Source organism: Berghia stephanieae, chromosome 3, assembly GCF_034508935.2.
Source record: "Berghia stephanieae isolate SIO BIC M18660-M18661 chromosome 3, UCSD_Bste_1.3, whole genome shotgun sequence".
NCBI lineage: Eukaryota > Metazoa > Mollusca > Gastropoda > Nudibranchia > Aeolidiidae > Berghia > Berghia stephanieae.
The window spans coordinates 28,322,740-28,345,873 of NC_088362.1; the positions used below are offsets into that span (position 1 = coordinate 28,322,740).

A 23,134-nucleotide genomic window follows, 5' to 3' on the forward strand; every position below is an offset into this window, starting at 1 on the left:
TCCTGGTTTTATTACCCCCCCCCCCCCCCCCCCCCCCCCTGTCCACCCAGCAGTGATTGGGTAGTAGCTTGGTCTGTTAGATTGGGTGGAAAAATTACTTTCCAAGACTAGCATCCTATCCAAAGGGTAGCAATCAATTGCAATTGTCCATTGTTAACAACGCCACTATCACAATCACATTATCTCATTCGTCTGTAGTGTTTCATTCATTCTGTTTTGTTGATAAAGAGGAAATCTGAAATGTCCACAGTCTCTGTCTTCGTCTCATAAATTGAAGCTTACAATTCAAAATTTATCGTTATTCTTTCCTTCGAGCTTCAAGCAGCAACATTTTTCTATGGCATTATCAGTTCTTTCTTTCTCTATGCAATCATGAATTTCTCTCAAACAGTTATTTTAGAGACGAGAGAGGGAGTACGTGGGAAGGAAAGTATTGGATATACAATTAGTGGGAAAGAGGAAAATGGACACTCGAAGTCTAGATGGTTGGATCAGGTAAAGGTCGATATGACAGAACTGGACCTGGAGGAAGATGATGCGCTGAACCGAGATGCATGGAAATGTGGCGTTCATTATGGCAACCCTGCAAACTGCGGGATAAGCTGAAAGAAGAATAAGTTATTTTAGATCCTTAAGAAATGTAGAGTTAAGTTGATTCCACTTCCTGTTGCACATAACAAACAAACCTAACAACAGGGTTAGGTGGCCAAGGGAAAAACGACATTGCACTTCAACCTGGGGTAAAGGTTTGAGCCCCTCTGTCCTTGTAAGAAACTTAGACCCCATGTATGGCTTTGCACTGTGGCAGGATTATCTCCGTCTTTACCAGAGATGTACCCTTATGCTCTTGGCTGGGCACTCTTTGTAAAACGCTTTGAGCACATTTTCATGGTAGATATTGTGCTTTATCAAAAGTTGAAAAATATCACCTGATGATAAATAAAATAAATTTTATTTTAGTTTTGATTATTTATTAGCTTACCTAATACTCTTTGCCCGAGATTCCCATAGTTTTGTTTTAACAAGGAGTTCACCATATGACATTGTGACTTTTATTTTTATCTCTGTTTCTCAGGCAATCAAGATTTTAGTTGAAAAGTCCAGGGATCTCCAGAAAGAAATTGTTTCCTCAGGCAGGGTAAGAGATGTTATTTCTTGTTTATCGCCACCTGCTATTTGTATCAAATGTTAACACAGTGTTATGCTAGGGTTAATGTAATCATCGTAATATAAATTTAATATTGACTCTGAAACTGGAATGAAAATTTAGTATTGACTCTGAAATTGGAATTAAAATGAAATATTGACTCTGAAATTGGAATTAAAATCACTGCCACCACTGAGAAGAGTGAGTTTTATTTCTTAAACTTAAAAAAACAAACCCCAAACTAATTTTGATCAATATTTTCTTTAGAGATTTGATTCCGCCATTGTACCATGTTGATACAAACACTCAACATTTTTATATCAGATGGAAAGCTTTTCTTTTTATGGATGATTTTGCATAGTATAATATTTGACTAAAAAGAAGCTTCCTACAACACTAGTCAAAAATTTACTTATAAAAGTCGTCAAGAATTGAAAGATATAGTAGTAGAAGATCTGAAAATGAAAAAGATTATAATGATAATGATGATGATGATGATAATGATGATGATGATGATGATGATGATGATGATGATGATGATGATGATGTTGATGATGATTAAGGAGGGGGAGGAGGAGTTTTATGAATGTGCGTGGAAAAAAAGGGTTTCCAACTCATTATCTTCAACTGATTAAAGTAAAAAAACAAACACTATCCCCCCCCCCCCCCCCAAAAAAAAAAAAAAAAAACCAAACAAACAAACAAACAAAAAAACCCCACAAAAACAACAAAAAACAAGCAAACAAAAAACACACCAAAAAAAAACAAACAAACCAGAAACAAAAATGAATAAATGTTACAGCTTCAAGAAAGGATAAAAACTACAACAAGGAATATTTTGGGTCTCAGACTTCAGACAATCCAGCTTCTTCATCAGCAACCAACTACATTAGACACATTCTTATTCTCAATATTGATTTTATCACCTTCCAATTTGAACAGGTTGAGATAATGTATCAATGACTTACTTACATTTTCCTCTTATGACAGGGAACAGCCACGGATACAGAGTTTTACAAAAAGAACCACAGATGGACTGAAGGCTTATTGTCGGCTGCTAAGGCAGTGGGATGGGGCGCTACTACTTTATTGTAAGTTATATTATCTCTGCTCTCATAGTCATAGCAAGTAGGGGCAGCGTGGCTCAGTGGTACGGTCTTTGTGTCGTACCCGAAAGGTACCGATTTCGATCACCCACTGCTGCACTGTGTGGCCTTGAGCAATTCACATCGCACTACCTCAAGTTTGCGGTGCTGCACTGCAGCTGATGCCTGGGTTATTCCAGTCTTCACTTGGATTAGATCCTAGAGACAAATTTCCCCTATGGGATGAATGAAGGGAATTTTATTTTTAAACATTTTTGTTTTTAAGAATCACAGTTAATGCAGAGAGTCTTCAGAGACCCCCCCCCCCCCCCCCCCCCCCCCTCCCCGATCCTCCTTGAACAAGTGCATCAGTTGACTTGTTATACTCTAAGGTTCCTTTCTATTTTTTTTTTTTTTGTCGTTTATTTCTTCTAATCTCCTCTCATCAATGTTTTCTTCAGGAAATAAAATTCAGCAGAAGATGTTGAAGAATTGAATACTAATAATAATTAGTGCTTGTGTTCTCATCTTATAACATTTACTTTAAGGTTCAATCAGGTTTAACATAAAACTTTTAACTAGAATTTTTTACATTCTTGGCACATAGGATAATCCATGTTTTTTACCATTTTGTATTCAAATTTGACTTACTTGAATTATGCCTCTTGGCTCCTGGGGAAGCATAGGGCCTCAACAGCACTCTTCCATCTTCTTCTGTCCTTGGCACAGACCTTTGCCTCACTCCAGGTAAGATTGGAGATGCACAAATCTTGGTGAAGGCTTCTCCTCCAAGTCTGTTTTGGACGACCCCGTTTCCTCTTGCCCTGTGGGTTCCATTCAAGAGCCTGCTTGTTTATATTACAGGACTCTTTCCTCAGTGTATGGCCAACCTATCACCACTTTCTGCATCTGACCTGGACATTTGTTCTTCCAATTTAATTGTCTGAAATCCTCTCTAACTTTTTTTTATTTTTCAGAGACACTGCTGATCGTGTTGTGAATGGCAAAGCCAAATTTGAAGAGATCATGGCAGTGGCCAATGAAATTGCAGCAAGCACAGCTCAGCTCGTGGTATCTTCAAAGGTCAAGGCTGAAAGGGGCAGCAAACTCTTGTCAGAGTTGTCGTCTGCCTCTAAGGGAGTTAACCAAGCCACAGGAAACGTTGTGGCATCTGCGAAGACAGCCTCTCAGATCGTAGAGGATCAGAGTAAGTAGTCGACTGATTCTGTGCATTTAAAAAATGCTAGGTAAATTGTTAATTTTATAGTTGCGTATTTGTTACCCAGGTTCTCAAAATGGTTTTATATCGAGATGAATAAGACACTGAAAAGTGAGTAGAAAATATAAATGAGAACAAAAAATGAACAAGTATTTTTATTGATTTTATTTTCTTTTTGTTTTTTTTTTTGATTAAGAAAATTGCATATATTCTTCATCACAATGCATAGAAATTAATCTCATGTTTCATATTTGTGACCATGAATTCAATGTCTAGCACATAATTCATCCTGGCATAATACATCATTGAGATGGTGGGTCACGTTTGTGATGTCCATGGTGCACATGTACTGATATCTTGTTTCATCATTCTAAGTCTAACACAGTTTGACTGTCATGAAGTTATGATATTTAAAGCACAAAAATGAACAGGTAGCATAAAAGGTTATTAACCCCCCCCCCCCCCCCCCCCCCCCCCCCATAATTGATGCAATGACTCAGTACAAGTCAAGTCTTTTGCTAATTCTTACAACTCCTTCCCCAGGCCTGATGGATTTCTCTAACCTGTCACTCCATCAAACCAAAAAACTGGAGATGCAATCACAGGTATGGTAGTTATCATGGAACTTACTCTTACTCTTCATTTGAGCCGACTGACTCAGTCAGATGGAGTATAACTGTCAATGTGCATAACCAAGAGAATAACGAGAAGAAGAAATTTATACTTTCTAGATCTTCTAGATATGCCAGTGTGTAAGGACTAATGACAATATACTATCAGTTTTGAATTTGTCCATCAGTTAAGATTAATGAAATTTACTATTAAGACAAGTGAAAATAAATTGAATATTAATTCTTTATAATTCATATTAAAACAACTAAAAATAATACCATTTTTTATCATTTGCAAAATAAGTGATTATATGCAATTTTGTTTTTTTTATTTGACTGTAAAAGAACAAACACCTGAATGCAATTCAATTTACAACTCAACCGTGTTATCAACAGATTCGCTTGATGGAGCTTGAGGTAGAGGTAGACAGAGAGAGAAGGAAGTTGGGAGATTTGCGAAAACAACACTACACTCTGGCAGGGGAATCAGAAGGATGGGAAGTGAATGAGGTCAGCATTTTGTTTCACATCGATAGATTGTCACTATTTCTCCTTTTTTCATTTTCACGATTACTTCATGCACGAAAAATCTCTGACTTTTTACAATGATACAGTCGGTGATTACATTACGTCGCCTCCCTTCTTTAATTTTCCTTTTTTTTTTTTCTACTCTTGAAATCGAAACATAGCTTCTCATGATATCAGAAAAGTGAGTGGAGCAGGCACTTATGTTGATAATAACAAGCAATGAAGTGAGTAGGAAAGTACCAGAAGACAATAGAGAATAAAAATTGCGCGGCTGCGATGGGGGCTCAAACCCGAGACCTTACTGGTACGACAACTCCACCTGGCCGGGGGGGGGGGGGGGGGGGGGGGGGAGCGTGACTCCACCGTATGAGCTATCCACCACTCCTTATAAAAAGTGGTTTCAAACTTTATGTCTATCTTGAGCCGGTAGAGTCATGCTCTCCCCGGTCAGGCGGAGTTATCATATCTGTAAGGTTGCGGGTTCGAGCCTCCATCGCCGCTGCGAAATTTTTATTCTCTTTTGTCTTCTGGCACTTCTCATGATATCACAGCTCAGATGCTTCAAATTTCATCCACAGCCTTATGGTTCACCCTAAACACCTGATTTTAAATGAGTTTTGATTGAAAATAATGAAAGACAAAAATATTGATGATCAGACACTGGTGCCGCTATGTAGTCTAGTAGTATGACACTCACTTTCGGATCGGAAGGTCCTGGGTTCATAGTTTAGTCCTTGGAAATGGCTATTTACTCACATTCTCTCACTGTACTCAGGTGTGAAATGAGTACCTGACCGTAAACAGTGTTGTCTTCGTCTGAAAAATTGTAATGTCGCCTAACAGGCGTTGTGTCCCGTCCTACATGTTTAGTGTTGCTGTTGGCCAGGGACCCCTTGTAAAGCACTTTGAGCACGTTTATTGGATATTACGCTAAATAAAAAGCTCAATTTTTACAAGATAAACAAATATCTGAAAAATCCTTTGTGTGGAACACTTCTAGACAAATCGGATTGGAATTACAAGAAATTCTATCCTAAAAAATGAGACCCTCCTGATGAGATGAGGAAAGCTGAATTTATTTTTAGGGGAAGAGGAGCAACGATGTTTTATCTCTCAATGATTTGTACGGCACTGTATCGTACACGTTTCAGATTATCATACTGAAAATCAGTACAGGAAACAACTTAGAAACATCAATATATGTTTAACAGAACTTATTTTTTTTTGTTTTTTGTTTTTTTTGCTTATGTCAGGATAATGAATGCGAAATATAGGGAGATTGTCGACATAAGAAATTATACCAGTAAGGAAGGTGGAAATCTCCGTCTTCAATTTGCTACAAAGTTTTTGGTTAATATAAAACGATAGTTGTTACATTTGACTAGAAATGATTATTTATCCCAATTTATCCCTTGAAATCAGCTTGCTCTACTTCAAATTTTTTTTTTTTCAAATTCTTGATTTTAATCTTTTTTTCTTCTTCCCCACATATCAAATATATTTAAAATCATCACCATTCTCTTAATTCTGTTATTTTTGATTTTTTCCTGTTTCTTTTAATTATTTATATTTTTTAAAAAATAATAGAGATTTCCATATTTTCATTGTTTAAGTTAATTTGTAGATATTATTGGAATATACTAGATTAAACAAAACAAAAAACAAAAAAAAAACAAAAATATAACCAAAGAAGAAAAATAAAAAAGTAGAAGACGATGAAGAAGATGAAGAAGAAGAAGAAGAAGAATAGGAGGAAGAAGAAGGAGGAGAAGGAGGGGTTGTGGTGGTCGTAACACATACCAAATTTAGTCACCATTATTTTACTTTTTTGATAGTTCCAACTGTAAAATGACTACAATCTTTAACAACTAAATATCTTGTTTTGAAAGGAGGCAAGAAACTCTGTCTCAAAGGGTTGTTTTAATTGTTTGATGATGATGATGATGATGATGATGATGATGATGATGATGATGATGATGATGATGATGATGATGATGATGAGATGATGGTGACGATGACGATGATGATGGTGGTGATGATGATGATGATGATGATGATGATGATGATGATGATGATGATGATGATGATGATGATGATGATGATGGCGATTATAATTTCAAAACCCAACAAATTTTCAGGACGGAGAGTTGGTTGTGGATGACACCAACCCTCTGGAATCCACACAAGAAGTGAGTGTGATTGAAATAAAACTACAAAACTGTTTTGTTCGGCCTGCAATCTTCAGCCGCGAGTTTCATTTCATTTCATTTCCTGTACTAATCAACCCCCGCAGTTCTATCTGTTAATATTATCGTTATAAATTAACTTTATCTTAAAAAAAGTGTTTTGAAGAATATTGTTACCATGCCTGAGTGTGATATTTGATTATAATATGTATCTATGTATCTAGTTGAATCTTGTAGACCTCCTCCCCCCCCCCCCCCCCCTCAACATTTTGCATATTTGCCTTATAGAGTATTCCTTTCATTCTCTCTCTCTCTCTCTTTCTCTCTCTCTCTCTCTCTCTCTCTCTCTCTCTCTCTCTCTCTTTCTCTCTCTCTCTCTCTGCCTTTATTAACTTTTTATTTCCGTATTTACTGTAATGTCTTGCTTTATTGTTTTTTTTTTTAAACTTGACCTAAATCTATCAAATTTTCTTTCTAGATTATTGTTTGTAAAGAGTTTTGCTTCAGAAATCACATTGTCTTTTTTTCAGCATGCGCGTTTATTTTATTGTCTCGTATTTAATGTTGCCAAAAGGCTTTGATTTTGTATTTTTTATCATTGGAATTTTCATATTAGAATCCAAAAGACTTCGCTCAACTGGAAAAAAAATAAATTATGGGTAGTTGTTAGGATGCTTTTCAATCACAATGATGTAATAAAGAGTATGCCCTACCTGGTGACGTAGTCAAATGTGATCGCTTAGGGATCCTTAAAGAGACATAGAGAATCCATCACACAAACGTGTTACATTCATTCTGTTTTGTTGATAAAGGGGAAACCAGAAACATCCGTATTATCTGTTTTCATTCATTAAATTCAAGCTTACATTCAATTTCACCTTGTTATTTATTTCTTCGAGCTTCAGCTTCGAGCAGCAACATTTACACCATTGAGTTTGAGGAGATCACTTAGTGTGGCTATGGGATCCGATGGTATGACACTCGCCTTCTGATTGGAAGGTCCTGGGTTGAGTCTTGCCTGGAGCAGTGCATGACTCATTGATCCCTTGGAAAAGGCTCTTTACTCACATCCTCTCATGGTACTCAGGTGTAAAATGAGTACCTGGTTGTTAAAATCGTTGTCTCTGTCATAAAAAAAATTGTATTACCACCTAACAGGCCTCATGTCTCGTCCTACACGTTAAGAGTTGCTTTTGGCTAAGAACCTCTTGCAAAGCGCTTTGAGCATGTTTAATGGATATTGTATAAGCTCTTTTTTTTTTGTGTTTTGTTTTTTTAAATAAGTGATCATGAAAAAAAAAATTGCTTGTATGAGTTTTTGTTTTGATTTGGTTAAAAAAAATTATATATTTTTTTTATTTTCAATTTTAAACGTTTTATCTATGTACCTATTTACCTATATTTTTATTTATATTTTTTTTTGGGGTGGGGGGGGGGGGGGGGGGAGGGGATACTCCTTGCATCATTGCAAAATAATTTTTACTGTAGCTATTCATGAAATGTGATCTCTCTTAACAAATAGTAAATATATCTAACAAGTTTTCTAAAACAAATAATCAATAATTTGTCACATTCAAGGTGATACTAAGCTGCTAAAAGCAATGAAAACATAATTACATTACTTAAAAAACTGAAACCTTAAAGCTACTGGACTAATGCAAAGAGGCCCACAGTAAGATATTTCACAATTTCATCAACGACCCATCAGCAGCCTTTCAGATTCCAGACTACATAAAAAGACCATCCAACAAATACAATACAGGAGGAAACGCAGCATCAAAATACAGACAACCAGTTGCAAAAACAAACACATATAAATTCACTTTCATGAATGGAATGCGTTACCAGCAGAAATTACCGAAACAGAAAATACAGAAACATTCAACAGAGCAGTGAACATGATTCAGATAACTGACACATATGTTAAACTCACTCAATCCTAGAGATTTTTGCTACTTTTCAAAATTAGAAAAAAAAAAATATTAAAAATGAGCATGTGCATAGATAGTTTTATTCAACTGCTACCATTAACATGTAAAAATTAAGAACATTGGCTTTGATTGGCTTTGATAGTACGCTATAACTTGTCTCAGAACAATGTAATAAATAGGCATGGGGTAAAAGTATCCCCGGGTATACTACGGATATAGTCGGTGTTAGGGTTGAGTGACTTACCGTTAGTTTGTTTCATGCCAGATTAGAGAATTTTGCTGTGACGGGCCCATAGGGTCTTTTGCAAAAATATGACCTGAAGATGGCCTGAATATGATTAAAAAATGAATATAAGTCAATATGAACATTTATTTAAATCATTTCCACAATTCACCAAGCTCAGTGCTCTTCACAATGTTTTATTTGAACTTACCAACGTGTATATAATATGCAGGTCTGACATCCGAACTCACTTATGGGCCTAGTTTAACATTGTTGTAATGTACAATATATTGCGTCATTTTTTGTTGTTGTTGAGATTTCCATTACAACAATGAGCCCAAATTGAGTTATCAGACCTGCAAGTAAGTGCACATCGGAACTTGCCCATCACTTACTCATCAGCTTGATGCTAAATTGATACTTAAACAAAAAACAACAACAACAAAAATTAGCCGAAAAACTAACTGCATGATGAATGATTCTTTACCAGTTTACTTATAAAACTAATCAACAAGCAAAGCCTGTTGTATATTTTTTTTTTAATTCAGAGTCAGAGACATAAGGCCTGTGAGGCTGGAGCTTAGCCTGATTTTTTTAATGGTATAAATTCTTGTGTAAAATCATTACTACTTTCCTTTGAATAGAACATTATCTCTCTTTCAAATAACCAATAATATATTTTAATTTTCCAATAACACTAGTCGTATGGTAGTTCTGTTGTTTTAACACTAGAAATCTTGTAGTTTATATCTTGAACATTTTTATAATGTATCACTGTCAACATTTTGAGATAGCTTCTGTTTGTTTTGTTTTTTTTAAAAAATAAGTCTAATTTAGAACTTTATCCATTATGAAACCTAAACCATGTGATTTTATAGAAAATTTGATTAATATAATCTGTAAAAACCCTTTTTGTTTTTCTCAATGTGGATGTCTTTGAAAAAAGAAAATCACGTGATTTAGATCTCTATAAAATTTGATTTGTCTCTATCACTGATTTTTGGTGGAGAAGGGGTCTGAAAAAAATCTCTACCGAATTTTGATCAATATCAGTACCTTTTATTGTTGTGCGAGTGCTCTACCAACTGAGCTAACTGAAACCACCTTTTATATAAAGAAGCATTGGATTAATTAAGTATAGAATATTTACCCATATGAAGTCAAAAGTAAAGGTGCCTCAATATATACATGCACCGAATCTAATTGTTTCTGTTAACATTTATATAACGCAAGCCTGCTCTTTTATGATAATGGTACTTTCTTCCAGATGCAAAACAGATCCATTAATCTTTAAATTAGTGTAGGGTGACTGTCGTATGGTTGTCAGATTTTCCTATTAAATTTCGGGTTTGATGTTGGAGACCCACTGGGGTGAAAACTCAACTCTACCATTTTAGGGTCATTGAATCTCTTTTAGTTTTGGTCACCTCATTTTCTTTGTGTGTATGTGCGCGTGTGCGAGCACGAATTGTGTGTGTGTGTGTGTGTGTGTGTGTGTGTGTGTATATATATATATATTATATATAAGTGTTTGTGTGTGTGTGTGTGTATGTGTGTGTGTGTTTTAGGTTATATGTTCGTACATGCTTATGGTTAAACAGTATTATTTTTTTTTAAAGATGATGTGGTTTCTTGTTTGCTTAAAAGATCGGTTGGTTTGTGTTTTTCTGGTATGAAGTTGATAAAACTCATTTAGAGGTTTTTTGTGGAATTTTTTTTTCCATAGGGAGGATGTTTGTCTTAAATTGAAGAAGAGATTGGTAGCAATTATGAAGCCCTTAACCCTCTCCTTACCAACCACAGGAAAATCGTCCCATTCGTTACAATCCAACCAGCACTTTTATCATTCAGATTTCTTTTGTAAATCACAAAATTTAAAGAAAAATGTTTATTAATGGCTATAAAAACGTGACACAGTGTTGTAGATAGAGTTCAATTTGCTGATGAATATGATGCATATAATATAATTGTTGCTTTTCTGTTCGAGTAAGAAAAAAAACTATTTTTGTGTTGAGTGGGTGTGAAATTTTGGGGAAAATTCTGAAAATGGCTGGTAAGGAAAGGGTTAATTTTTTCCCAGCAGAGATTGGGAGGTCCTAGTTTCTATGGCATGAAATGGACACTAGCATTTGCTTCTTATTCTTTGGATCGCAAAATACTTTCAAGCAGATCAAACAGACCCAGCCTCCCAATCTCTGCTGGGAAAAAATCTCAACTTCACCACGGGGTTGATCTCAGTCCATTTGCGTGTAAAGTGAGTGCTCTACCAACTGAGCAGTTGGACCCCCCTATGTAGCCTATTTCTACTCCATCAGAGCCATGAGGTCCCCATGGAGCTGGAGTTGATCACAGTTTGTTAAGTGTGTAATAGACAATAGCAATTGATTGCTACCCTTTGGATTGGACGGTAGTCTATCGCAAAGTACTTTCCACCAGATCGAATTGACTCAGGTACCACTGTTGGGTGGACAGGGGGTCAGAAAAAAAAAAAAATCTGGACTGCACGCAGGATCAATCTCAGGCCCTTCTTGTGTATGAAGAGAGTGCTCTACCAACTGAGCTATCAGAACCCCCCCCCCCATATGTAGTTTATAGAACGGATAAAACAACACAGAGCAGATTGTGTTGAAAGGTGACAAGAGACAAACATCCATCTCTGTGAGAACGCCGTTCACTCTCACCAATACGAAATACTCTACACCCCATTTGATAACACCCAGTCTTCTTTTTGTCTTGTAGAAAAAATGAAGAGTGGAAAGGCCGCCAACTCGTCCCTCCTGCCCCGTGTGCGATTCAAGAAAGTCAACCGTCCAAGGTTTAAATTGTTCAACAACTGCAACTGAAGGAGAAAGAGAGACAGGAGAAACAAACTGATGTGTCCAACAACAACAAAAACACAACGTTTGAGTAGAGGAGAAAGAGAATTGAGATTAAACCTTTGAAGGCGGGAGTCGGTTTCCGTCTAATCTGACAATGACCTCACATTTTTAAAATGTTTTTACCAAGAGAGCAGTTGCTGTTATGACTATGTGTGAAGACCATTTAGTGTCTAGACAGATATGACCATTTGGGAATTTTGATTTTGGTAACTAGTCCAGCCTTTAAAGAATTAAAGAGATGAGCATATATGTTGATGTCATGTTTGAAAGGAAAAATTAAAGAGAAGAAATTGAAGATTAAGTCAATATTCCTTTATATGTCTGTTATGATTTAAAAAACTAATTTTTTTAAAAGGATTTATTTATTTGTTATTGTATATTGCGCAAAATCCAACAGCACTTTTTTTTAGCCCAAAATCTTTATTTGTGTTTAAACAATTTTTTAAATTAAAAATGTGATTCATCTAAAATTCTGGAAATGACTTTTTACAAACGTAATAAAACTCTACACAACTTTAAAGAAAGAAAAGAAAAAAATGAAGGAGATTTACAAATAATATATTCAATATAAACCTTTCTCTTGTAAGAAGTTTATGTTCAAAATTTTTGTAAAATTTTGATTGATTTAGAACTGTTGAAAGAATGAAAACATACAAAAGTGTAAAAAAAAAAAATCTTGCTTATTAACCCTTTACGAGCAAGATTGAATTTTTTGCCATTCATAGTTTATCCCGTTATCAAATAACAGACTTAACCATTTTGACCAAAAGAACAGTAACAGCTATTTCTGTAAAAAAGAAAAAATATGGTAAGATACAATATTTAACGCCTGCTACACACTTGAAGTGAGAATCGCTGGTTTTACTCATAACTGACTTGTTGATAGAATGGAAAGTGTGTACTGTATTAGTGGATAATGTGCTCTGTATTAGAGTGTGCAGGCAAAAATGATGGTTAGGTTTGTGGCCAAAAAATATTTGACATTCTAGGTGTTTTTTGGGGGCTTGCCAATTGAAGGCCCTTTGATCTTTTTTGTTGTTCGCCAGAGAGAAAACTTTGACCCATTATTATCATAAAAAATATCACTATGATGATAAAAATAGATATATTTTTTAAAACTCAAGAGTATCGAAATTAACAAAGTCAACAAAGCAACAATTGCGGACAACATGGCTGACACCTGTTGACATTGAGCTTCGGCTCAGTGGATAGTCTTATGTTTCTATTTATTCACTGTGTGGAATCTTTAATTTTTACCTGATGTGGACTAATCTTAATATTGGAACTTTTAACTTAAGATCTATTAAAAGTAACATTCGAAAGGAACAACTGTGTCAAGATTTAGAAAGTTATAAAATCGATGTGTTGTGTTTACAAGAGACGAAGATCCAAGATGGCGTCGACCAAACAATAAATGGTCACAGACTGCTGTGCTTTGCTTCCAGTTCACCTCACTATGGATGTGGATTTCTCATAAATAAAAACTGCAGGGATTTGACTAGTGACGAATGGAATGTTTCGGACAGAATATGTGTTCTTGAGCTTAAGTGTAAGATCAATTCAAGGAACCAGAATAACGATAATAAAGACGATCACGGTAAGAAGACGTTCACTATCTCAATCGTAAATGTTTACGCACCAACAAGTCAACGCGCAAAACAATACCCAGAGGAAACTGATAAATTTTACAAAGACCTAGACGATACACTGAACAAAATAGGAAACAAATCAATATTAATAATTGCTGGAGATTTTAATGCCAAAGTAGGAAAACGTCTCGACAGTGACACACTATGTTTAGGATCATACTCAAAAGGAAAACGTAACGATAACGGAGAAAAATTAGTCCAGTTCTGTGAACAGAGAAAACTTTTCATAACAAACAGTGCTTTCAACCACCCATCAAGACACCAGACAACATGGGTAGGACAAAGGAAAGACCAAACCCAAGACAAAATGATAACAATACACAACCAAATAGACTATATCATATGTCGACACCGCCATAAACACTACTCAACCAACTCGCGATCATACGGTGGTACACTGCTAACATCCGATCACAAACTTGTAAAAACGAATTTCAACATAAATGTGTACAGACAACGAAGACAGAAAGGTAAAACCGCAGTCAAAATAAACACGGCAAAAATAGTAAATGAGCGAGAATGTCGCATTCATTACCAATATGAACTTAACTCAAGTCTATTTAAAATAAAGCAAAACAGCAATCCAAACAATGAATGGAAAGAGACGCAAGCGGCAATGAAATATGCGGGGGAAGAAAGTGCAGGCTCTATTAATACAACTAAGAACAAACCAAATCGAACGCCTAACATCGCTATTAACGATCTATCGCGGCAACAAAAAGAACTTAGGATCAGGATACAAAACACGAAAGACTCGGAAGAAATAATAAACCTGAAAACGGAACGAAACAAAATACTGCATTCAATTCGATCACTTACAATAAAACACAGAAACGAGGAATTAGACAAAAAAGTGGAAGACATAGAAAAGTCCAAAAATAACGCATCGTCTATGTTCAAAGCGACGAAATCTCTGAACCGAAAACCATTCGAGAACCCAAAACTACAGGATAAATTTGGCAAACAGACAACAAATCCCAACGATATCCTTGACATTGTAACTGACCACTTCCAGCAGAAATTTCACAAACAAGTCTCACAAATATCGCCCTTCTCAGGAAACCCTAGAGACCTAAACAACCGCATCACAACAACTGAAGTTAGAAATAGCATAAAGTGCCTAAACAATAACAGATCCCCAGGCGAAGATGAAATTCCCGCTGAATTGCTGAAATGCGGTACACTCTCCCTGGATCTGAGCATTGCAAACATAATGAACAAAACATTCTCAACACACAAAGACTGGGACATTAACAGCGGTGTCCTAATTACAATACAAAAACCAGGAAAAACGAAAGGACCCGTAAACAACCTGCGCCCAATAACATTACTGAATACCATAAGAAAAACACTGTCAACTATTGTCCTCAACAGAATTAGACCGAAAATAGAAAAATACCTATCACATAGCCAAAGCGGGTTTCGCCAAGACCGAAGCACATCGGACGTTGTATGGACACATAAATGGTTGGCAGCAAAGGCACTCAAAGAAAACATATCCATAACAATAACCGGAATCGATATGTCCGCAGCCTTTGATACGATCGACAGAGGAAAACTTTTGGAGATATTAACAGAAATAGTAGACGAAGACGAGCTCCGAATAATCCGATTTCTCCTCAGCAACACAAAGATACAACCAAGGATATACGGGGCCACAAAACAGACGCAGTTCGAAAGTAACATCGGGACCCCCCAAGGAGACATTATTGAGATTTAACCTTTGAAGGGCGGGAGTCGGTTTACGTCTAATCTGAAAATGACCTACATTTTTATACAATGTTTTTTTTTTACCAAGAGACGCAGTTGTTGTGTTATGACTATGGTGTGAGACCATTTGAAAGTATTTAGTGTCTAGGAGACAGTTAGACCTTTTGGGAATTTTGATTTTGTAAACTTGTCCAGCCTTTTAAAGAATAAAAGAGATGACATATATGTTGATTGTCAGTTTGCAAAGGAAAAAATTTTAATTAAGAGAAAGAAATTGATGATTAAGTAATATTCCTTTTTATGTCTGTTATGATTTATTTAAAAAACTAATTTTTTAAAAAGGATTTATTTATTTGTTATTGTATATTGCGGACAATTCCAAAAGCACTTTTTTTTGAGCCCAAAATACTTTATTAGTGTTTAAAAACTATTTTTTAAATTAATAATGTGATTCATCTATAATTCTGGAAATGACTTTTTACAAACGTAATAAAACTCTACACAACTTTAAAAAAGAAAAGAAAAAAATGAAGGAGATTTACAAATAATATATTCATATAAACCTTTCTCTTGTAAGAAGTTTATGTTCAAAATTTTTGTAAAATTTTGATTGATTTAGAACTGTGAAAGAATGAAAACATACAAAAGTGTAAAAAAAAAAAAATCTTGCTTATTAACCCTTTACGAGCAAGATTGAATTTTTTGCCATTCATAGTTTATCCCGTTATCAAATAACAGACTTAACCATTTGACCAAAAGAACAGTAACAGCTATTTCTGTAAAAAAGAAAAAATATGGTAAGATACAATATTTAACGCCTGCTACACACTTGAAGTGAGAATCGCGTTTTACTCATAACTGACTTGTTGATAGAATGGAAAGTGTGTACTGTATTAGTGGATAATGTGCTCTGTATTAGAGTGTGCAGGCAAAAATGATGGTTAGGTTTGTGGCCAAAAAATATTTGACATTCTAGGTGTTTTTTGGGGGCTTGCCAATTGAAGGCCCTTTGATCTTTTTTGTTGTTCGCCAGAGAGAAAACTTTGACCCATTATTATCATAAAAAATATCACTATGATGATAAAAATAGATATATTTTTTTTAAAAACTCAAGAGTATCGAAATTAACAAAGTCAACAAAGCAACAATTGCGGACAACATGGCTGACACCTGTTGACATTGAGCTTCGGCTCAGTGGATAGTCTTATGTTTCTATTTATTCACTGTGTGGAATCTTTAATTTTTACCTGATGTGGACTAATCTAATATTGGAACTTTTAACTTAAGATCTATTAAAAGTAACATTCGAAAGGAACAACTGTGTCAAGATTTAGAAAGTTATAAAATCGATGTGTTGTGTTTACAAGAGACGAAGATCCAAGATGGCGTCGACCAAACAATAAATGGTCACAGACTGCTGTGCTTTGCTTCCAGTTCACCTCACTATGGATGTGGATTTCTCATAAATAAAAACTGCAGGGATTTGACTAGTGACGAATGGAATGTTTCGGACAGAATATGTGTTCTTGAGCTTAAGTGTAAGATCAATTCAAGGAACCAGAATAACGATAATAAAGACGATCACGGTAAGAAGACGTTCACTATCTCAATCGTAAATGTTTACGCACCAACAAGTCAACGCGCAAAACAATACCCAGAGGAAACTGATAAATTTTACAAAGACCTAGACGATACACTGAACAAAATAGGAAACAAATCAATATTAATAATTGCTGGAGATTTTAATGCCAAAGTAGGAAAACGTCTCGACAGTGACACACTATGTTTAGGATCATACTCAAAAGGAAAACGTAACGATAACGGAGAAAAATTAGTCCAGTTCTGTGAACAGAGAAAACTTTTCATAACAAACAGTGCTTTCAACCACCCATCAAGAACACCAGACAACATGGGTAGGACAAAGGAAAGACCAAACCCCAAGACAAAATGATAACAATACACAACCAAATAGACTATATCATATGTCGAACACCGCCATAAACACTACTCAACCAACTCGCGATCATACGGTGGTACACTGCTAACATCCGATCACAAACTTGTAAAAAACGAATTTCAACATAAATGTGTACAGACAACGAAGACAGAAAGGTAAAAACCGCAGTCAAAATAAACACGGCAAAAATAGTAAATGAGCGAGAATGTCGCATTCATTACCAATATGAACTTAACTCAAGTCTATTTAAAATAAAGCAAAACAGCAATCCAAACAATGAATGGAAAGAGACGCAAGCGGCAATGAAATATGCGGGGGAAAGAAAGTGCAGGCTCTATTAATACAACTAAGAACAAACCAAATCGAACGCCTAACATCGCTATTAACGATCTATCGCGGCAACAAAAAGAACTTAGGATCAGGATACAAAACACGAAAGACTCGGAAGAAATAATAAACCTGAAAACGGAACGAAACAAAATACTGCATTCAAATTCGATCACTTACAATAAAACACAGAAACGAGGAATTAGACAAAAAAGTGGAAGACATAGAAAAGTCCAAAAATAACGCATCGTCTATGTTCAAAGCGACGAAATCTCTGAACCGAAAACCATTCGAGAACCCAAAACTACAGGATAAATTTGGCAAACAGACAACAAATCCCAACGATATCCTTGACATTGTAACTGACCACTTCCAGCAGAAATTTCACAAACAAGTCTCACAAATATCGCCCTTCTCAGGAAACCTAGAGACCTAAACAACCGCATCACAACAACTGAAGTTAGAAATAGCATAAAGTGCCTAAACAATAACAGATCCCCAGGCGAAGATGAAATTCCCGCTGAATTGCTGAAATGCGGTACACTCTCCCTGGATCTGAGCATTGCAAACATAATGAACAAAACATTCTCAACACACAAAGACTGGGACATTAACAGCGGTGTCCTAATTACAATACAAAAACCAGGAAAAACGAAAGGACCCGTAAACAACCTGCGCCCAATAACATTACTGAATACCATAAGAAAAACACTGTCAACTATTGTCCTCAACAGAATTAGACCGAAAATAGAAAAATACCTATCACATAGCCAAAGCGGGTTTCGCCAAGACCGAAGCACATCGGACGTTGTATGGACACATAAATGGTTGGCAGCAAAGGCACTCAAAGAAAACATATCCATAACAATAACCGGAATCGATATGTCCGCAGCCTTTGATACGATCGACAGAGGAAAACTTTTGGAGATATTAACAGAAATAGTAGACGAAGACGAGCTCCGAATAATCCGATTTCTCCTCAGCAACACAAAGATACAACCAAGGATATACGGGGCCACAAAACAGACGCAGTTCGAAAGTAACATCGGGACCCCCCAAGGAGATAGTCTGAGCCCGATTCTGTTCACAATATACTTAGAACACGCTCTGAAAGAAGTTCGAAAAGTCATTCCAAAACCAACGACTCATATTGAGAATGCAATCCCTAGAGAAATCGCCTATGCAGATGATGTCGATTTTATTGGATCAACACCAGCAAATATAGACATCATACAAAATACCCTCATGAAATATAACCTCCAAGTCAATGCCAATAAAACCGAATTTACAACAATATCGAGGAACAAAGAGGAATGGAAAAGAACAAAGAAAGTCGGCTCACTAATTGGAGACACCGAGGATGTACAAAGAAGAAAACAGCTATCAAACGCCGCACTCAGTAAACTCACCAATGTATGGATTAGAGGTGACAAAATAAAGAGAAAAACCAAACTGAAACTGTACCATGCTCTTGTAAAACCGGTACTTCTGTATAACTGCGGCACTTGGGCGTTGACAAAATCCGAAGAAGAACATCTGGATGCCTTCCATCGCACACAGCTAAGAAGGGTACTGGACATCAAATACCCCAAAAAGATCTCAAATGAATCACTCTATAAGATCACAAAAGAAAGACCAATCTCCCTTGACATTTTACAACAACGATGGCAACTTTTCGGTCACATACTACGCAGGGACAAAAACATACCAGCAAACCAAGCCATGTCGGGATACTTCCAAAAACACGGGAACCTTTTCAGAGGAAGACCGATCACAACACTCCCTGTGATCCTAAACAAAAACCTCACAACACTTGGACAAAGCATTAGTCTCATAACGGCAGGGGACCTTGAAAATCTGAGAACCCTAGCAGAGGACCGGCAATATTGGAGACACCTCACACAGGAAATACTGGAAACAGCCAAGGCGACCCGATCTTTCGGTCGAGACGCGAAAGGCATCTAAGTCAAGTAAGTCAACAAAGCATACACAGCTGGATTTATTATTTATTTACAAAATTATATTTTGTCCTGTATATTGCAATACATAACACACCATTATCACCATCTACATGTACGGCTATATTATGAAAACAAGCAAATGTTTTGCTGTGTGCTTGTAACGCGTCATGTTGTGTTTGGGTTTAACTCATTTGGTTCTTACAGTAGGTTTTAAGCAGCCATAACACTAATTGCTATAGTATGTTTAAGGCTATAGAAACGGGGCTAAGATATGCTTCATGGCTATAAATGACAACTAATTACTTTTAACCATCAGAAGAGAGAGAGAGAGAGAGAGAGAGAGAGAGAGAGAGAGAGAGAGAGAGAGAGAGAGAGAGAGAGAGAGAGAGAGAGAGAGAGAGAGAGAGAGAGAGAGAGAGAGTTGATGCAAAGCATATCCTGTTTCACATGGAGCTTATGATTTCTTTTCTTTTTATTTGGGGGGTGGGGGGGGGGGGGGGGGCGTTGTCTACTCTTGTAAATATGATTTTAAAATGATTTGCTACCTTATGCCATTTATACAGATCTCATGACTAAAACACAACCGTTTGGGAACAATTTCACATTTTTTCTCCGCACTGCCCTTCTCCCCCGCCCCCTCCCCCTCCCCCTCCCCACACTCCTTGATTTGTTGAAGTTGTAAAATCAACGATAAATGGATTGGCAATTGAAATTCTTTCCAACTTCCTTGATATTACAAATGTATGATAAATATGGGCCAAAGTAGATTCTTTTATTTTAAGGCCACCCATCGCCTGCAACCAATTTATAATAAATTCGAGATTGGCTAGCCAAATTTGACTAGATGGAGTCCATTGAACACACACACACACACACACACACACACAAACACACACACACACACACACACACAAACACTACACATGCACCAAAGTTCTGAATCACTTTAAACAACATTGAACACACACACACACACACACACACATACACACCACAGTTCTGAATCACTTTAAACAACATTGAACACACACACACACACACACACATACACACCACAGTTCTGAATCGATTTAAACTGACTAGAACACCGCCCCATCCCCCCCCCCCCCCCTTTCACCAAGGCCATTTAGTATTTGCTTTTTTGTTAGCAACTGATGTCTTGTCGTGTTTGAATTGTGTTTTTGTCATCGTCGTCTGCTGTAATCCATGGAAGCTGGAAGAGGAATATTTATAAAACACGTTGTGTCAAGCCCTCATTGATACCTGCTGCCTGGGTGGGGATCCTGACCTCCCATAGTGGGAAGGGGGGGGGGGGGTACATACTGTGTCTCCTATCCCCTTATATCTGTTTGTCCTGGCCCTGGTCGGAGTCCCTGCTGGGAGGGAAACAGTCAAATGCATAGTTATTGTTTTGGGAGATGATATTTTTCTCCTTGTAAATCATCTCTCTGTTATGTATTATTATATTTGTTTTTTTTTAATGTATAATGTAAGCATTTGAGTGTATTCCTCTTTGTTGAATTTTGTGCTTTTGTCCGGATGAGACTTATAGGTGATCTCAAACTAAGTACATTGGTGGTATGCTCTTGGAATCTACATCTCTCCCTATTTGTTCCCAGTTCCCCTTTGTCTTACTTTCTCTTGGGTGCTTTAATTGTAATTCTAGAACTTTTTACTATCCCATTTTCTTCCTTTTTACAGGTGCTGATATAACCTAAATGTCATGCAAGCGCCGTAAAACCCTTAAAAACAAACAAAAACGATACCTGCTGCTATTTTTACACCCTGGAAAGCAAGGAATGATTTTATGACCACAACAACTTGGGATTCTTGATTTATTTATAGACTAAAGTATACTATTCTAGTTAGAGATATTTTTTATACCCGATGCATTTTTATACCATTGAAAAAAAAAAGCAAAGTATTTATTACCATAATAGTAACACATTGGATATTAGCATTTTATCTATGCGAAATATTGTAAACTCTCATTGGCAAAGATGTACCCATAAGGAATAGTTTGTTCAAACATTTAACCATAAATCAGCTTTGTTAAACAAATTGTTTTTTTGAATGGTTTTATATATGTCATGGTTTACATTCATTAAAAAAAATATTACACATGTATATATAGTCTGTAAAATTGAGAAATAGATTTTTCTGCTTATATGTATATATTGGGGATTTAAGAATGCAAATTTGATGTATATTATTTTAAAAGTCTATACACAGCTTTTCCCTAATTTTGCCATAACCTTGGCAAGGAACAGACACTGTGTGTTTGCGGGGATTTTCCTCTTCCAAATAGGATTCAATAGTCTGATGTCACGTCCGCCCAGCAACCAGCAGCTTGGTTCTAAACAAAGAAAATTGGTACTTTTTATTCTTCATGCTGGCTAGAACTTTTTCACATGTCATGTGATCAGAATGTATAAAAGTCACAACATGATCAGATTTATAATGTTTTTCTCCTCTGGATACACTTTAAGCTCACCGGAGAAGTATTTCATAAGAGCGGTGATGGAGATAATGGCATCCGCCATTGTTCCGATAGTTTGAAACCAGTTACTATGCGTCATTCGAGGGAAGTGACGTCACGACTGTTGAACCCTATTGTAGTTTACTTCGTGCAGCTCAATGTGTTGAGTCATTTACATAGGATAGGTTCAAAATGAGCCAGCATATATGATAGGAAGAATTACCCATCATTCAACAGCAAAGGGTTTTGTCAACTGATGACATGACCTTGCTAATTGGAAATCTGTAATGCAGATCTTGCACTACAAAAAAGTCGTAGAAATACGAATTTTTGGCTCCATCTACAGAACTGCATACACATCTTTGACTCAATAAATGTTGTTTAACTCTCTCCTTGCCATACTTTTTCAAAATTTCACACCCACCCGAAACAAAAATAGATTGATTCATTCAAACAGAAAAGCAAAAAGCACATTCTATATATAATATTCTTCAGCAAAATAAGCTCTACAACACAGTGTCAAGTTTTTTTGCTATAATAAAATATCTTTAAATGATGTGATGTAGAAAAGAAATCAGAATGAGAAAATTGTTGGTAAAATCGTAACGAATGTGACGATTTTCCAATGGTTGGTAAGGAAAGGGTTAAAAGGAAAGTTTAGTTCCTTGGAACCAATATTGAGGACTGGAGCATTTTTGTATAATGATAAGGACAAATTAGATTATTATTTTGCAAAGCTATCTAAAGTGACGTTTTCTTTTTCTTCCTTTTAAACTGAAAATCTTTGAAATTTCAAGTAGGCAGCTCTGCTAACATCTTTTTTGTTGTTGTTAATTCCGATATTTTCGATTCTTCCCAGTCACGGTCAGCAATGTCAAGATAAAATGCTTATCATTTTGATATCATATTGCGAGTAATTTAATCCAATCCAATGATAAAACCATATAACTAATTTTGTAACCAACAAACTGCTGTATGTTTATTTTTAACGATATATTGATTTGTGATCCACTTGTAGATTTACTCTCATTGTGTTATTCTGTTTGTGATATATATGATTATATTGCATTGTATTTTTAACCTTCTGTGGCTTCTTTCCCGTTTTTTTGGGGACTTTCTTGATTGGCGGCACTTGATTTTATTGGAGTAAGTTTTCTGTCTCTTTGTAAGTTTTTTATTGAAGAATTCTTCTTTTTATTATTTTTTTAAAAACTTTTTTTTTTCTTTTGATTAAAAGAAAAA

General features: G+C 36.1%; 1 protein-coding gene across 4 annotated transcripts in view; it reads left to right on the plus strand.

Moving 5' to 3' along the window:
• The window catches only part of LOC144967483 (huntingtin-interacting protein 1-like), a 115,149-nt gene extending 103,064 nt beyond the window's left edge, over nucleotides 1-12,085 (plus strand). For 2 of the 4 annotated variants that reach the window (XM_078904791.1, XM_078904793.1), the window contains exons 26-32: nucleotides 1,076-1,138; nucleotides 2,138-2,238; nucleotides 3,210-3,439; nucleotides 3,995-4,056; nucleotides 4,459-4,572; nucleotides 6,729-6,779; nucleotides 11,670-12,085. In XM_078904791.1, the coding sequence (XP_078760917.1) occupies nucleotides 1,076-1,138; nucleotides 2,138-2,238; nucleotides 3,210-3,439; nucleotides 3,995-4,056; nucleotides 4,459-4,572; nucleotides 6,729-6,779; nucleotides 11,670-11,678 (630 nt within the window). In that variant the 3' untranslated portion in view covers nucleotides 11,679-12,085. The remainder of the gene's footprint in view (nucleotides 1-1,075; nucleotides 1,139-2,137; nucleotides 2,239-3,209; nucleotides 3,440-3,994; nucleotides 4,057-4,458; nucleotides 4,573-6,728; nucleotides 6,780-11,669) is intronic. The other 2 variants (XM_078904792.1, XM_078904794.1) reach the window with 1 other exon arrangement.
• Nucleotides 12,086-23,134: the final 11,049 nt, after the last annotated feature.